Source organism: Chinchilla lanigera, unplaced genomic scaffold, assembly GCF_000276665.1.
Source record: "Chinchilla lanigera isolate Chin_1 unplaced genomic scaffold, ChiLan1.0 scaffold00008, whole genome shotgun sequence".
In the NCBI taxonomy this organism is placed as follows: domain Eukaryota; kingdom Metazoa; phylum Chordata; class Mammalia; order Rodentia; family Chinchillidae; genus Chinchilla; species Chinchilla lanigera.
In genome coordinates this window covers 4,095,265-4,112,828 of record NW_004955409.1, presented here as the reverse complement: position 1 = coordinate 4,112,828, position 17,564 = coordinate 4,095,265, and the positions used below count along the sequence as shown (strand labels likewise).

Below are 17,564 nucleotides of genomic sequence, written 5' to 3'. Positions count from 1 at the left end.
GCCCGCATGCTGGCCACCGTCTTCACCGCGCTGGCCGGGCTGCTGCTCGTGCCGCTGCTCGCCGCCCTGTGCTGCCCCTACCTGTTCCAGGACGTACGCTACTTCGTGCGCCTGGCGGGGCTGGTGCGGCGCTTGCAGAGCTACGGGCGCAGGCGCCCGCCGCCCACCGTGCTGGGCGCCTTCCTGGAGCACGCGCGCCGCTCCCCGCACAAGGCCTTCCTGCGCTGCGGGGACCAAGCGCTGACCTACGCGCAGGCCGACCGGCGCAGCAGCCAGGCGGCGCGGGCGCTGCACGGCCTCGGCCTGCGCCAGGGCGACTGCGTGGCCCTCTTCATGGGCAACGAGCTGGCCTACGTGTGGCTGTGGCTGGGGCTCGCCAAGCTGGGCTGCCCGATGGCCTGCCTCAACTACAACATCCGCGCCAAGTCCCTGCTGCACTGCTTCCAGTGCTGCGGCGCCAAGGTGCTGCTGGCCTCCCCAGGTAAGCCGGGGCCGCCCTGGTACTGGACGGTACCGGGCGTGGGGCGGTCAGGGCGGTCCGGGTGCGCAGACGGGGGTGGCACCGAGGCCTTGCGACACTACTGCGGGGTCGCCAGAGTCGCCTGTTGGAGCTGCGTGGCAGGCCCTGTGCTGAGCCCCGCAGCGCTTGCTCCGAACCGGAGGCCGGATGAGGTCCGGACGAGGTCGGGACTCCGCAGAGACCCAAATGTGCCCACACCCGGTCACCCGTGTAGAGCGGCGCGGCTGTGCATAGCCTGAGCAAGGCCTCCCTACCCTGCGCTTTAATCATCTCACTATGCCTCGTAATAGCCAATAGGGTGTAAATGCTGCGCGAGTGATTGCGACGCTGTATTGCTTAAGGAACAGGACAAGAAAAATAGTCCAGATGCGTTGGGCTCGAACGCCATTTCTTTCGCCTAATGTTTTCCACCCAACCTGGGCTGAATCCCAGAGGCTGAAACCAGGGCTGGTGAGGGCCCTCGGTGTTTGCGGTGTAGCTTTGAATCCTAGCAGGTGAGGGTTTCCCTGGGTCTTTTATAGATGAGACCCCGGAGGCCCTGGGAGCTAAAGCCGGGATGGTCGTGTCCCGAGGGCAACAGAGCTGTCCCTCTCCAACGCCTTGGCTCTTAACCGGTCCTCACTTCTGCACTAACACGCAGACTTGAGTGTGCTCTTGATCGCGTCCAAAGAGACAGTCCTCGCCCCGGCCGCCTGACTGGCCTGTCATCATGGGAGGTCGTGTTCCTTCTCTGCCTCTCAGTGTCCCTCCTGTGGCGAGGCTGTCTTCAGGACAGCCAGGACCCCGAAGCCTCCCCGGCTTCTCACTGCGGAGAGCAGGTACCCCGCCCCGACACCCAAGGAAAAGACTTTGAGGTCCGCTAGGGGCCTTTGGGAGCCCCGTTTGCGCCCCCCCTTTGCACCTATGGAAACAGTGACCCGTTCGTGGGTGTTACCTTCTGCGACGTTTCAACCAGACCCCCAAGGATAATATTACGCTCAAGGGGTCCCAGGCCTGGAAGAAACAGAAATAGTTATCCCAGGGCCGATGGCAGGAGTCCCTTTGCAACAGCTTGTGTCTGCACGGAGACCTTGCCCTCCTCCAGGGCTTGCCTCTGGAGCAAGGGCATTTCTCCCAGTCGGTGAAAGTGGGCCAAGAGACAAGGGTGAGGGTACAGCCCGCGGAGAGCCGGGCAGACCCACCATGGTGGAATGCTTTTCTGTGCCAAGCCTGTGCTGAGGCTTTATTGCCCGGAGAGATGCATGTCATCACTCTCATCCCTTCCCATAACTGAGGAGACTGAGGCTTAAACTTCCACACCAGGTCTGTCCAGCCTCAGAGCGTATGTTCTCTCTTACATCACGCCCTCTTCTCCACTCAAGGCAAGAGACAGGGTCTGGGTATACAGCTAGTAAAGCTTAGAGTGGCACACATCCGGTCTGCTCTTGGTTTCATAGCTGGGGAAACTGAGGCAGGACAAGCCGTTGGCCTGGTGCACCCAAAAGATGGAATGTTGATTCACATATGAGAAACCAGGGAGCTTACGCCTCTGTGGCAGGAAATAATCCCAAAAAAGTGAAGCCTTCATATAAAAATTTGGAAGCAAATGATGATTTTAGAGACAGCCAAATTATGCAAGGTAACTTTCAGGAAAATTCCCAGCAATTTAGAGTTACCCAGGAAAAAGGTAACTGCACTACTTAGTAACTGGAAGATCCCTTTCAGCGTATTATTCTCCCAGCCTCCCTAGAGGGAAATCGTTAACCCAGCGATCTTTGTACCCGCCCACCCCAGAGGACATTTAAACATTATTAACTCCTTAGTAATCGCAGAAGCAATCACCTTCCGAGGGACTTCATACGCCTGGAGTTGAACTGAGAAAAAAGCTCAGAACTAACGGACTGTAATAAAAATTGGCTCTGTAAGAAACAACTAGAGACAGGTTGAGTATCCCTTATCTGGAAAGCTTAGAACAAATGTTTGGGTTGGGCTTCAGGTGTGTTTTGTTTTTTGTTTTTAGATTTTGGGCTATTTAGATATAATGCATGGGATATTGGGAATTAGAACCTAAGTGCAACCGCCAAGTTTGTTTATTTCTATGTACGCCTTATACACACAGCCTAAAGATCATTGTATACAGTAGAGTTAATAGTTTTGTGCATGAAACAAAAGTTTTGTGGGGTGAACTTCTCCATGAGTGGCGTCATGTTGACACTTATAAGTCTGGGTTTTGATGTACTTCCAACATTTGGATTAGGAATTTGCAAACTGTACTCTTTTTCCCCTTCCCAGTGACAGCCTGCCCCCTAAAGGGTCGCATTTACACAGAGAATATGACCTTCCTACATTCAGGTCAGACTTAAGCCAGACTTGCCAGTGGGACCCAAGCAGTCTCTAGCAAGCAGCTGCCCTTTGAGAAAGGCCACACATTTTTAGAATTTTTTTTCTTAGTTTTTCTAAATCACTGAGACCCGTTTCCCCATGGTGCATGATTACCCCTGAACCCGAAGCAGTGCATGGCAAGGAAAACAGCAGAATCCATAGTTTCAGGTCCAGGAGAAGAGTCCATGCGGCAGTGTACACACTAACCTTGGGAAGAATCCAGACATTTGAAAAACATTCACTTTTTCCACATCCCTGAGCTACCTTTGTACACAGTGCACTTTGACTTGGAAGGGTTACTACCAAGAGAGGACGGAGTCCAAAGTCATGGACTTAGCTGATATGCCCAGGTGGAAATGTGCTGAATAGGCTGACTCCGAGAATTCTCTGGAGTTGGAAGAGAGCTTAGAGATGCTCCGATCCTGTCATCTTATAATTTCAATGAATGTTTTTTGCTTCAAAAAAAGAGCTTAGGGGGCTGGGGATTTAGCTCAGTGGCACAGCGCCTGCCTGGCAAGCGCAAGGTCATGAGTTCAATTCCTGGTAGCGGAAAAAAAACAAAAAAAGAAAAAAAAAAAAAGAGCTTAGGAAAGAAACCTTGATGAGCAGAAAAGTCATCGTTACACAGAACAGGTATCTGAATGCTGTCTCAAAATGCTGCTTTCATAGGTCTAGTGTGGGACCCCAAAAAGCATCTCCTCAGCCCCAGGTGAGTTTGAAGCCAATGGTCTCAGGGGCAGGCTCTGAGAACGCATCCAGCTTCCGCTTGCTTTATAGCTGAACAAACAGATACAGAGGTGAAATCAATGCTGGGTCAACAGTAGGGAAACAGAAACAAACCCAGAATTTTTCTCCTATCCAGGGCATTTTTTATTCTGTCAGCCATCTGAACCTGGTTGGTTCATAAAGGTGACTTTGATCCCATATTTTGAATTTCAGCTGCAGGACTTAGGAGCTTGTATGTGTGTCAAATTCTGGAATATTTCTAAGTAGAAGACCAACACAGTGACATTTATCACGAGGACTGATCCAGTTGTCGTGACCTCTGGAGACTATTTTTGAGGTTTGAAGGGCTCAATCCCGTCAGAAAACAGTGCCTGTGTGCTCCTTCCAAATGTATGATGCATACAGAAAGTTAAGGTTCACAAGATCTTCCCCAAATCAAACAGAAACCCTCATCTCTCAAAGAACGTGGTTTCTTGTCTCCTGTACATTTCAGGAGCCTTCTCCATGTTGGGGGATAATCTAAGTGATCTCATGGAACAGTTCTCTCCAGTGTTATGGACCTGACATCAGTGTTGTGGTTGATAGAAGCCCACTTAATGGGCCTGTTCTTTTTTTGTTTGGTTGGTTTTATTTTTTGGTTTTTTGGGGGGAGGTTGTTTTTTGTTTATTTTTCCGGTACCGGGAATCGAACTCATGACCTCACGCTTGCCAGGCAGGCACTGTGCCGCTGAGCTAAATCCCCAGACCCAAGGGCCAGTTCTTTTCACACAAATTCTGAAGCAGAATATGCATGAAACAGGGAAACATGTTTAATTTCACACATCAGATTTTGTAAGAGCACCCAGAAGTAGTGCATCTATTCCCATGTGTGCTTTCATCAGGGTCATTACTAAAGTAACTCTGCTATTGGGAGGGGGACAGGGGTCTCCTGAGTGCCGCTCACCCACTCCCTGGCCTGGCTCACCATGGCCCTGCAAGGCCCCCACAGTGCGGGTACGGGGACGGCTTTCGGGAAAATTAGAGCTACGCTGTTGAAAGAATACCCAGAGAGACTGCAAAATGGTCCTGTTTCGCTTTTTTGGTTTTGCAAGTTTGAAGGAAAAAAAAAAAAAAACTAGACTTTCTTTACGCGATATACTGAAGGAAAATGTTTCCACTTTCAAAAATATTTCATCATTGAAAGTTCTCCAGGAAGGAACGAGTGTTGGGAGCAAGGATGATTGTCGTCGGGTGGGTGTGGTGGCCGTTGTCTCGCAAACTCTTGCTGCTCCGGCGGCCTGGGGAGACACAGGGAACTGGTTCAAGGATCGCAGGGTCTGGTAAAAGCACCAAGCCACGTGTTGTGACCAAGAGAGCAGGGTAAGTGTGCCGAGAGCGCTGAGTGCTTCTCGGTCACGCTGATGAGGGCGCAGGACCATGCAGGAGGCGGGGTGGTCCAGCACAGGAGGACCGGGCCCAGCGTCCGCTGACGGGCACGCTTTCCTCGGTCCTTCAGCTGTGGAAGGATGACAGCAGGGTGAGCTTTAACCTGAGCCTTCGTTGAATCTGAGTACTGAAAGGTCTCTAATGTAGAGAAATCAGGGATGCCGAGAACCCAAGGAACAGTCAGAAGCAGTGGAGGAGATGCTTTTCTGATGCCGCTAGTCCAGAATCAAGGCAGAGGGGTAGTCTCACACCCTCTGCAGGCTGCCCAAAGCATAGCTTTGCAGAATTGCATCAGTGCACCTTGTTCAAAGGCTTAGCATTCTCTCGTGTACGTTGGAACGAGGTTCTAGTGATCCCGTGTGCAGGACTCTGACCACTACCCCCCCAGGCTGACCACTTTGATCCCCTTGCGTCCCGCTGTGCTTCAACACCTGCTAAAGATGTATGATCATGGCTGACAGGGCCCACGCCTTCACTTAACAGCTGCCGGCCATAACTCCCATCACCCCTCAGTCCTGCTCAGGCACCCACCACTGCCTGTATTTTCTCAAGCCTCGTCCCTGGCAGGTAGCACAGCTCCTTCCCGCCAAACTCTCCCCCTTGAAAGTCTCATCCTGACCATTTCTGTCACAGCCCCCTTTGTGCTTGTGACCCTACAAAAGACCTCATAGCCCGCACGAGTGTTACCAGTCTGGTCTAAATGCCAGGTGGTCTCTCTCAGCTTTGCTCTGAAATAATCCTGTCCCACTGAGCTCGTGCCTTTGTTTTCTCCTCCTTTTTTCCAAACACCAAGCACACAGTAGGCACACAACTACTGTGTGTTGTTGGAATCAGTGGGTTCCGCCATTTTGGTTGGTTTTCTTCTGACACTTTAGAATTGTTAAATCGGGAGTGAGGGCATGAAAATGACATAATAAAATTAACTATATCCTGATGTGAAAAAATCAAGTCAGTCTCCCCAGGTCGAGCCTCACCTTAGCACAGGCCTGACAGACCTCCCAAGTGTCCTCCTAATGTCCAGCCCTTCCAACAGTGGACTGGCGATGGTCTCTCCAGGTCTGAATGAGAAGGGGGAGCAGGTGGTGAGCACAGAATTGGGGCAGGATCTGTACATGGGATGGTGGGGCGCTCTGTAAAAGGTGGGGGACAGACACTCAGACACCAAGTGAGTAATATGTTCGAGGACTGAGAGTTCCAGCCCAGGAGCCCAGGTCCAAACGGGGAGCTTGTTTCAAGGCATTCGCAAACATCATTCTCGTCCCCCTGCTCATAGCTGAAGGTTGCCAGGGGTGGGTCGTACATCTCCAAGAATAAACTAGCACACCGCTAGCGTGTGGGGAGGAAGCTCGTTCCCTGTTGGATCGAGAAGGCAGTGAAGAGGTGAGAACAAAACAAACTGAATCAGCTGTCAGCCGTATTAAATCTGAAGGGTAGAGTCCAGATTATGGTGTGTAAAGAGTGTCAGCAGCCATTATTTGAAAAAGGCCTCCTTCCCCACAGCCTGAGAAATAAGGACAGACACACTTGGTACACCGGGGACATGGTTGTTTATGAATATCAGATGCTAACAGTTATGTAAGGCCTGGTGTGACCTGGTGTGACCTGGTAACCCTTAACTCCACGGCTACTTAGAAAACAAGGGTTTGCATAAACAAGGACCTTAACCCAGGTTAATGAAAACTAATAGCAAGTAAATTATTTTTTTGTTTTGTTTTTGTTTTGGGGGGATTTTTTTGAGGCAGGGTCTTGCTATGTAGTTTCAGGCTGGCCTTGAGCTCACTTTGTATAACCCAGGCTGGCCTCAAACTCACAATCCTCCTGCCTCAGCCTCCTGAGTGCTGGGATTACAGGCATACACCACCATGCCTGGCTCAAGTAAATTAATTACATAAATGTCGAGCAGGTGTTTCACTGTTAAACTTCTTTTACCCACTCCTTTTGGGATTTAAACTTCAACATATTTTTTGACCTGAAGTGATTTGTTTTGTGCAGGGAGGGGCTCGTACGCACGTGTCACTATTTGAAGAGGGTTCCTATGCACGTTGTGTTGTGGTGGGATGGACCAGACAAAGGGTTACTAAATACTGCTGTTCCAAACTACCTGGGGCAGTCGTAGTCAGTTACAGCTGTCCCTGTGAGAACTAGTGCTGTCTCCAGGGCTGTGTTAGCACTGCTCTGTGTTTTGGGTTTGCTGTCATTTGGTTAGAGGGTCGGTTGGTTGATTGGTTGATCTCTTGTTGTTGTTTTGTTGTTGGTTGGTTGGTTCTGTTGTTGTTGTCTGGTTGCTTTGTTGGTTGGTTGGTTGGTTAATTGGATGGATGGATGGATGGATGGATGGATGGATGGATGGATGGATGGATGGATCAATGGGTGGATGGATGGGTGGATGGATGGATGGATGGATCAATGGGTGGATGGATGGGTGGATGGATGGATGGATGGATGGATGGATGGATGGATGGGTGGGTGGGTGGAGTAAGGAGATAAACACCTCCCTTCCTGCCTTGTTCATCCACCAGCTATTTCTCATTCACCCTGACATTTTGGTCAGAGCACACTTCCTTTCACTCCCCTCATTGGTAAATATGTCTGGGGTTTTAAGTAAGCCAGTCAATCAGTCACCCACTCAGAGAGGTGAGTTATAAGGAGAAAGGTTTTCCTTTTGGAAAGCTGTGGGTTCAGGCTGTTGTGTCCCAACACCGTGATGAAGGTCAGTTCAGCTCTTTGCCCGTCCTCTCTCCCTGCTTTCCAGGGACAGCCCCATTTATTCTGATATCTCTCGTCTCTCTCCTCCTCAAAAACCCTGGCGATGGGAGAGGGGATAGTGTCCTCCCTTGACTGTTTCTTTTTAATTTTATTTTGAACAAGACAGACTTGGGTGTGGATGTTGTAATCATTCAGTTTTCCGGCACTCAAATGTGATCACAGTTTAAACGTAGACTAGTGAGAATGGATGGGTCTGCTCTATGCCTTTCAGACAGCTTTTCGGGAACTCTGATTCTCACACCCAACCTTTTAATGAAGCCTGAGATTATGCCCTTCATTTAAAAAAAAGTGATTCCTGTGCTTTGACAAGCGTGGGGCAGGTCAGGTCGAGAGCCTCCTCCAAAGAATGAAAGTGTTTTACCAAAACTTTACCGAAACACGTACACCCCCCATAAGCCCACTGGATTGCTTTATTTTGTGCGTAGCATTCAGTAGAGAGGCTCTGTCCTCCTTTGTGGAAACGGGGTGAGTGCGTTAGGAGTGAAAGTAGTGGGAAGTGACATGCAAAGCTACTCCCAGGTGGCTCAATCAAGTGGAAACTGTACAGCTCCTGGTTAGTAGGGCTGGCAGGTGTAGTAGACGCTGTTTGCACTGCCAGTCACCTCCTTTAGGACCGTGACACTTGCTCCTCAGCTACGGGGGTCCTCAGATGACCCTCTCTGGGACTCTCCCTGGGCTGAAGAGAGCTACTTTGCCCAAGTCAAGCACCACGCCCTCCAGCCCGCGACCTTGACTGGCAGGCAGGCACGGGGTACAGGCTGCCTCCCTCATTTGGGACAGTGCTACAGGGCTGTTGCAGGTCCAGAGTCCCTGTAGGATCCAAGGATCAGCCGAGAGTGCCACCGCTGTGACTGCCCCCCTGGTCAGCCTTTTCCTCTGTCCACCTGCTTCTTCCAGTGACCCTCGCAGGTGCCGCTCCCCAGAGCTCTGCTACACCCGCTGCACGGTGCCAGTATCCCAGGGAGCCAACCAGGGGCAGATAGAATAATTTGAGCCTAGATGCCCTGGTTGACTACCGCTGAGGTGAGCACACTGTACAGTAAGAATTACCAAAAAGCACACGGGTAATTGAGTGTGACAGGAAAAACATGTGAGCACAATCCTGTCTGCGGACGCAAGAGAGACAGTAAATATCAGCCAGGTGATTGACAGGCAGCATTTTTTTTTTTTTTTCCTTTTGAGACAGGGTCTCGCTGTGCAGTTCAGTGGCCTTGAGCTCACTTTGTAGCCCAGGCTGGTCTTGAACTCGCAGTGATCCTCCTGCCTCAGCCTCCCAAGTGCTGGGATTACAGGCAGAGGCTGGGATTATAGGCGTGCACCACCACGCCCGGCTGACAGGCAGCATTCACATCCAAACTGCAGTTGAAATCTCAGTTTTATATCAGTGTCTTTAACTTAAGGGAGGAAAGGCTGCCCCATGTCTCTGATATGATAGAAAAGCCACAGAAGCTCAAGTCAGCGCCCAAATAAATTCTGCCCCACAGCCTAGAGGAGATGGGTGTGAACTGTGTTGGACAGGGGTGGTGGCTTCTCCTGCAGATAAGATGACAAATGTCATGCCTACAAGGCCCTGACTTGTGTGCAAGGCGCAGCTGTATCACAGAAATTACTTCACTCGATATTTATATTTTATTTCACATGAATTGGTCAACTCACAATATTGTTAAGATCTGAATTCCTTCAATAAGGGGCTCTAGTGCATTTCCCTGTCTCTTCCACAGTAATACTGTGCTTTGTGCAGATTCTTTCAATTACAAGCCTTCCCCGAGGGCTGGGAGTGTCGTGCAAGTATAAAGCGCTTGTGTAGCATGTGGAAGGCACAGCACCAGGAGAGAAAGAAGGGAGGGAGGAGGGAGGGAGGGACGAAGGACGAAAAGAGGGAGGGACGGAGGGAAAGAAAAAAGAAACAAAACCCAAAGATTTATTGAGCACTTAGTACTATTAGGGGTGCAGTGATTAAGTTAGGACCCCTTCATCTCAAAGCTCCCGCGGTCCAACAGAAGACAACGAAGGGCACCTGTCACCGCGTGCCCTGGTGCCCGGTAGCGCATGCGCAGGCCCCGCGGGAGCTGGGGAAGGAAAAGCTATTCCGCAGAGAAAGCAAAGGTGACAGCAGAGAACTGAACCCAGGCTGAGCCTTGAAGGACGAGCAAGAATTCTGCAGGGCACAGGGAGCGGGAGGACATTCCAAGCGGATGAAACAGCTGGGCACAGTGGTGAGGGGCAGACCACGGGGACCTGCGCGGGCCTCCCAGGGGCACCTGAGAGGTGGACCATGGGAGACGACCCAGGAAGGGCCGGCGGGGGAGATGGGCAGGCCTGGGGACCTCCCGAGCAGAGAGCGGATCTGTCCGTCTGTCCCGGGGATTAGCAGCCAGGGAGGGGCGGTGGGCAGGCGTAGGGAAGCGGGGAGGTGAGCAGCAAGGACTCAGTGAGCGCAGGGCCACCTCGGTCATCTACAGGACAGGGGGAGGACGTGAATGAAGGCTCCTGGAGGGGGCGGGGCATGGGAGGAAAGTAGCACACTCAAGACTGACCGCCAGGTAGGAGCTAGGAGGAACCCCAACCAGAAAGGGACACAGGCGACCGTGTATTCCATGGCTGTTTACAGAGTCACATTCACCTGGAGTCTGATCGCTAGAACAACTCCGCACGACCTGGGAAGACAGAATTGCGGTCTCAGAATAGATGGAAAAGCCATTAACCTAGACAACATAAAGTGACAATAGTAACTGCTGGGGGTGGACAACAGTGGAGGAGGAATGGGCTCAAAATCAATAGACCCGCTGGGCGTCCTGGCACACACCTGTAATCCCAGCAGCCAGGAGGCTGAGGCAGGAGGATTGCTGTGAGTTCCAGGCCAGCCTGGGCTACATAGTTCAAGGCCAGGCTGAACTACATAGCAAGACCCTGCCTCAAAAAGAAAAAAGCCTGATAGACCAAATATAGCAAGAAAATCACACTTTTTGGTGATGAAAGAATGATTGCAAAAAAAAAAAAAAAAAAAACAGCTAATTAAAAGAAAAGTTGAAAGCAGTGGCCCTAGGTAGCAGGTTTCAGAACCTTTTGATTTTCATTAGAAACCTTTTATACTGTTTGATTTATTTCTACCAAGCACCTTGGGGCAAAAAATGTTAAAACTCTTAAGTGCATCTGCCCCAGTGATATGTCTCATTTTGATGGAGATACCCTAAGTAAACATCTGGAAAAGAACAGCTGTGATGAAGCAGGCCTTGCCTCCCTGTCGGGGGATTCCCTGGGTTCTGAGTCACTTTCCTATTAAGAATGAGCTGGTTCACTGTGGTTATTACAAGTCAAGAGAAGCACATTTCGAAGGACTCTCACCTCTGGACTGAGTACAAAAAAATCCACGCAGCAAATAGGAAATGAGGTTTGCATATTAAATCAGAACTTTGAAAATGTTTCCATCTGAGCCAGTGTGAAATCGGTCTCTGTCTGACCCAGTAAACACACACCCACAGAATTAAAGCAGAACTTTTTAAAAGTAATACTTAGCTCTTATTGTGTTTGCTATGGCCGAAAAATGTCTGCTTCCTTCTATGTAAATTTGTGATGATATTGGTCAGCTTGAATGATCTTAACTGTAGGTCACTGTATTATGGCTACTGTATTGTGACCTATAGTTTGCAAAATGCTGCTCTGAATTAATCAGCCTCTTTTTCCTAGATCAGATGAAGGGCTGAGAAACTGAGGCTTATTTTTCCTATCAGCTAAACCATCTTAGTGGAACTATGTATTATTGACGTGCTCAAAAAATGTGCTCTGCAACTTTGACTTCTCTCATCGCCGCTGATTGTTATGTCTCCTTTTCCCCCCAGTTCTCTCCTTTCTTAATATTTACCCTTTTTTAAAACTTCTGGTTCTGTGGGGCACATGTTAGGCATCACTAAATTCATTTCTGCTTTAATTTAGCTCTATACCAGTTATGCACGTAAGTCATGCCCTTACCCGGTCTTGGTTTTTACCCACATACCCATCTGTGTGAATTCACCGTTAGAAGGACTGGTCTCAGCCAGCCCTTTGCCTTCTTTATTGAACTGTCCAACTCAGCCATCCCTGAAACACTGGAATCTTGCAGTTTGTTTCCAAATGCAGCAAATTCTACATGAAAAGATGCGCCGCTAGAGGCAGCCCTTTTGCTGTCCACACAGTTTAGCAAAAGCCATGCCGAGCACAGCATGATTGTGAAACTTGTGGCACTGCATAGAAACTTCATGGACTGATTCATGTGTTTGGGTTTTTATTAAATAAAGAACTACAAGACGCTGTTGAGGAGGTACTGCCAAGCTTGAAGAAAGACGGAGTGTCCGTCTATTATGTCAGCACGACATCCAACACCGAGGGCGTCGACTCGTTCCTGGACAAAGTGGATGAAATGTCGGGGGAACCCGTCCCAGAGTCCTGGAGGTCTGAAGTCACTTTTTCTACTCCTGCCTTGTACATCTACACTTCTGGAACCACAGGTAAAAACTAAAGACAGGATTTGCAAAGAAATAGAGCTAGCTATCCTGAAGGAGTTAAGTATTGGCTTAGGTTTTTAAACATTCCCTTTCTTTGGCAAAACTTATCCGATATCTAATACTTCCGGGGATTTAGCTCTTTGCCCGTGGGAACTGATCTGATTGCATTGCATATGACATTATGTGGGTTTCTCCCAGCCAGAAAGACTTCCCCACAATTCGTGTAGAACAGATAAAAGAGTTAACCAAGAAGTGCAGCCGAGTGCCGTAGTGTACACCTGTGACCCCAGCAGCTCGGGAGGCTGAGGCAGGAGGACTGCAAGTTCAAGGCCAGCCCGGGCAACTTAGACTTGGGGAGACCTTGCCTCAAAATAAAAAGTAAAAGGCTAAAGATATAGTTTAGTAGTATTCTTTTTTTTTTTTTTTTGGTACTGGGAGTCAAACTTAGGACCTTGCACTTACCAGGCAGGTGCCTGCGCCACTGAGCTACATCCCTAGCCCTAGTTTAGTAGTAGACCACGTGCCTAGCACAGATTCAATCCCCAATTTCACCCAAAAAAAAAAACCGCTACAAAAATAAGGCAGTAGATGAGAGTTGGCTCAGAATGAATCTGTTGCACTTTGATTATATCATACCCAGAATCCACTTACAACTATCATCAGTTATACATGGAGCCCCAGAGGACGCTCAGGGATGATATTTGTATAGATGTTTTCCCATGCAGCAGTGACTCGAACTGCTTGGTGCGCCAGTAAGGTACAGATTTCATTTAATCTCGGGTGACTCCAGAGGGCTGCCGTTATTTCACGCGCCGCCAAGGAAGAGCCTTGCCGGTCGCCAGGGTCGTTTGCACACCACTGTGTGGTGACGGCAAGGGCGGCGTGCGGGAGCCGTGCTCCTAGGACAGCGAGGGCGAGCCTCGGAGAGACGAGCGCCCAAACTGCAACCCCGAACCCGCTTACGTATCACAAAGAGCAACACTGCAAGGAAACCAGAATGCCGAGGTTTTAGTTTAGAAGAAACAGCCCGTACATTAACGTCTTTTGTCTTGAAGAAAAACAAATAGCCCGCGCGCCATAGGTTCATCGCCGCTGTCCTAGGAGCTGCAGGGCATTTGTGCGTGTGGTTTTCCCGCCGCCTCTGGGACGGGTGCCGTTGTTCCGCCTGCTCCCAGCTTCAGAAGCCGGCAGAGGGGTTAAGAGCGCCCTACTGAGAAGCAGAAGGGTTCCCCCTGCGTGGTGGCAGCACAGCCGCGCAGTCCGCGGCGCTGCGGGCCACGCCTCCTGGTTACCTCAGGGGTTCACAAGGCTAACTGAGAGCTTCACCCTCCGCGCTCTCTCGGCCAGCAAAACGCTGCCACATGTGACAGTGTGGAGCCCAGAACGTGCCGAAGCACAGGGCGGGAAGCCGTCCCCAGCGTGCTGGCTGTTGTGATTAATACCGGGAAAGTGAAGATTATTAGGCGAGTCTTTTATCTCCTCTGATTAAAATGTTAACGTAATTTAAGCAAGCAGTGTGTGCATGCCCTGTCCTTATGAGGTAATCAGACGTTATAGACAAGGCTGGGGGCTCCTCTGAGCCTTTTATCTCAACACCAGCAACAGGAGCTCTTTCCTTGGCTACTGCGGGCACCTGCACCCATCAGACTACAGAGCGACTGAGTTCAGCGTGAACGCCGGCCTCCCCTCACACGCTGCCTTCACCGAGCATTTCCATTCAGTTAACGAGGACAGGAGCAGGGACTGACGTGGTAAAGCTGGTGCCTGAAACCATCATGCCTACCATTGTTTCATTGGTTGAAATGTGTGCACCGTTAGCCAGAGGTGGTGGCGCTCAACTCACACTCTGGGAGGCTGAGGCAGGAGAATCAGAAATTAAAGCCCAGTCTGAGGTATCTAGCGGCTTAGCAAGACCCTATCCCAAAATAGAAAATAAGACAGGCTGAGGATGGAGCTCCGTGCAAAGCTCCCTTGAGCTCCATCCCAGTACCACAAAACAGCAGTTACGCCTTGCCCTGCCAACAGAAACGCCAAAGGCAGGAGTGACCAGCTGCTTCCACCGCGTATGCATGCTACCTTAATATATGGGGCTTTTATCTTCATTTTTTCATAGAATAGTTAAGCTAAATTTTAAGCTTCATCTAGGAAGTAATTTTTTCAGGAAATAATGGAGATGAAATGAGGCTTTGGTTCATGATGAGGAAGTTTTGGCCCCCCCATACCGAACGGGGAGCTGCAGAACCTCACAGTCCTTGTTTTGGCAAGAAAATGACATTCCCAGCTCAGAGGAGAAGAGGTCACTGCCTGATGGAGTCCCATGACTCTAATTTACAGTATATTTGGTTGGAAAACTGGAATTCATGTTTTTTTAGCCATAAGTTTGTCTTGTAAGAACTAATCCGTTCGTTTAAGCAATGAGAAAACAAAAATATTTTTCCTGTTCTTCAAAGGAAATCAGTAGCACAAAACCATGTACAAGCTCCCAAATTTTCTGATGTATCCATTAATATAAAAATCTAAAGTTAGAAAAGTCCTGGAAGGGGCTGGGGATATAGCTCAGTGGCATAAGCGCCTGCCTGGCAAGCACAAGTTCCTGAGTTTGATTCCTAGTACTGCAAAAAAGAAAAAAGAAAAAGAAAAGTCCTGGAAGTGCTTCAAAACAACAGAGGTATTTCTTTTTAAAAAAAAGAAATTTGACTTTCACTAGTCAAGGGATTCTTTTTCCAAAGTGAATGCAGTTGGTTTATTGATGCTTTCTTCCGTGTCATAATGTTAGTACTAGAGCTGGCCATGCGGCAGTCACCTGTCCAAATGACAAAGGCCCGAGTCTCCTGCTCGGCAGTCTCACCCCAGTGAGCTCAGCTCACAGATGTGTCGCGTGTAGCATGACCTTCAGAGCCAAACTCTTACGAGTCAGTGTGCATACTTGCATGTATTTATAGAAGGAAACCCTAGAATAGTACACAAGAAATTAGTAAAAGAGGTTATGAAGGAAGGTGATTGGACAGATGAGGTATTTATTCCCTAAAATACTTTTTTGTTGTTTTTTGTTTTTTTTTTTTCCGGTACCAGGAATCGAACTCACGATCTCATGCTTGCCAAGCAGGCGCTATGTCGCTGAGCTAAATCCCCAGGCCCCTCCCTGAGATACTTAATCTCTCTCCACTTTAACCTTCTCATCTGTGGACTGGAGGATGTAATTCTACTTATCTCTTAAATTTGATAAGAAATTAAATGAAATTTTGAAAATGTCTTGCCAGGTGAAGCTCGATATTCGTTCTCTTCTTTCCCTCCTGCTGCAGTAGCAATCAGTAGCTACAAGACCTGCCTGACTCGAGTAAGCCAGCCGTGGGCTAAAGGCCAGAGGCGGCCCTGATGTGTGTTTACAAGTAAAGTTCATTGGAACACAGCCACGCGTACTCTGTCCTGTGTGCGCGAGGCTGCTTTCGGACACGATGACAGAGCTGAGTCCCTGCCACGTGACCACAGGACCCCACGAAGCCTAAAAGGTTTACTCTCTGGTCCTTTGCAGGAGAAATGCCCGGGTCCCGGGTCTACGTGCTCGTGGCCCACTCCGACCAGCTCCCTAGCTGCAGGAGAATCAATCTTCCCAAGCCAGACCTGTCTCCCAGGCTGTGAACGGCCAAGTGTGGCTCACCCGTGCCTTCTCTTGCATTTTTCCACAGGCCTCCCAAAGGCTGCAATGATCAATCATTACCGCATCTGGTATGGAACGGGCCTCAGCATGGTCAGCGGGTTCCGGAGCGACGACGTCGTCTACACCACGCTGCCCCTGTACCACAGCGCGGCGCTCATGGTCGGCTTGCACGGCTGCATCGTGTCCGGTAAGCTCGCTCGCTGGCTGCCCGCTGGAGACGGTGCTGGCTTCTGCGCTGGTACCAAGGCGGCTGGGCTCCAACACGCAGGCAAGCCGAGCCTCTGAAATAAACGATTTTTTCATGCCGCTTTTTAAATAATAGGATGTGATCATTTTTCAGGATCTCTAGGAAGAAACTCCTTTAACATACTTTATGCCTTGACCCAGGTTAAGACAGTGGGTTCTAAGTTGCCGTGAATAATTCCCTGTATCATTTCCAGCTTCAGAAATTCACAGTCTGGTCTCAATCAACATCTGGCGTAAACTCCGCCCCATCAGCCTCGGACGTAAACCTCACCTGGGGGCCACATCCTTCATCCTTCCCCGCCCCGCAGCCCCCCTACTCTCGTCAGGGTACCGGGCCGCCCTTGCTTTCCCTCCTCAAACTGTCCACTGGGGAGTCTCCATCCCGTCTCCTTCTGGGGATTTGCTGTTTTTGTTCAGAAGGCTCAGACCCACCGCCACCTCTCCCAGGAAGTTCCCTCTAACACCTCAAATAAGAAAAAAAAAAACCTTAACTTGTTCTCCCATATGACATTTCATTTTAAATAAACATTGAAAAGAGGTACACATGAAATGTTATATAACAATGTGCACACAGGTGCACACACCCATACATGTTTTAGAAGTGTTGTTTTTTTGTTGTTGTTGTTTTCTGAAACAGCATCTGCTCTCCTTCGGCGAGTATGTACGGTGCTGCGGTCACTCTGTTCCTGGTGGCTCGGCACTCGCCCGGGCCCGGCTGTTCTTTGCTGTCGTATGTGTGTTGTGGACCGAATGTGTCTACCCTGAAAAGATTCCTCCGTTGGAACCCTAAACGCCACTGCAGGGACAGAGGCCAGACCTTCCTCGAGGGTCTGGATTTGCTGGTGCTCTGACTTCAACCTTCAGAGCCGCCCAGCTGTGAGAAACAAACCTTCTGTGTTTAGCCCCCGGCCGTTGCTCATTGCTGCAGTCACTTGATAGCCCCAACTCTGCTCCCTTCCCCGCCCAGGGACTGGTCAGCTCCAAAGTACCCAGCTCATCACCAGCAAAGAGCAGCCAGGCCTGGTCAAGTGCCGAGCCGCCAGCAACAGAGTGACCCCAGCACCGTACATACTCAACTAAGGAGAGCAGATGTTATTGAAGAAAAAAAACCAACACTTCTAAAACATTGGTTTTCGGTATACTTTGGAGGAAAAATAAACCAGTAACTTGAAAAACTACTAGTGGGAGTTTTAAAATTCACATTTACTTGAATGCCTACAATTACATTGAATGTGAAACCGGGCGTGGTGGCGCACACCTGTAATCCCAGCACTTGGGAGGCTGAGGCAGGAGGATCATTGTGAGTTTGAGACCAGCCTGAGTTACAAAGTGAGCTCAAGGCCTGCCTGAACAACATAGGGAGACGCTGTCTCAAAAAGAC

General features: G+C 49.7%; 1 protein-coding gene across 1 annotated transcript in view; it reads left to right on the top strand.

The window, feature by feature from the left end:
• Nucleotides 1–17,564, top strand: part of Slc27a2 (solute carrier family 27 (fatty acid transporter), member 2) — a gene marked incomplete at its 5' end in the record, with an annotated part of 35,144 nt that continues 17,580 nt past the window's right edge. The window contains 3 exon segments of the mRNA XM_005376675.2: nucleotides 1–481; nucleotides 12,073–12,282; nucleotides 15,966–16,124. Coding sequence (XP_005376732.1) covers nucleotides 7–481; nucleotides 12,073–12,282; nucleotides 15,966–16,124 — 844 coding nt within the window.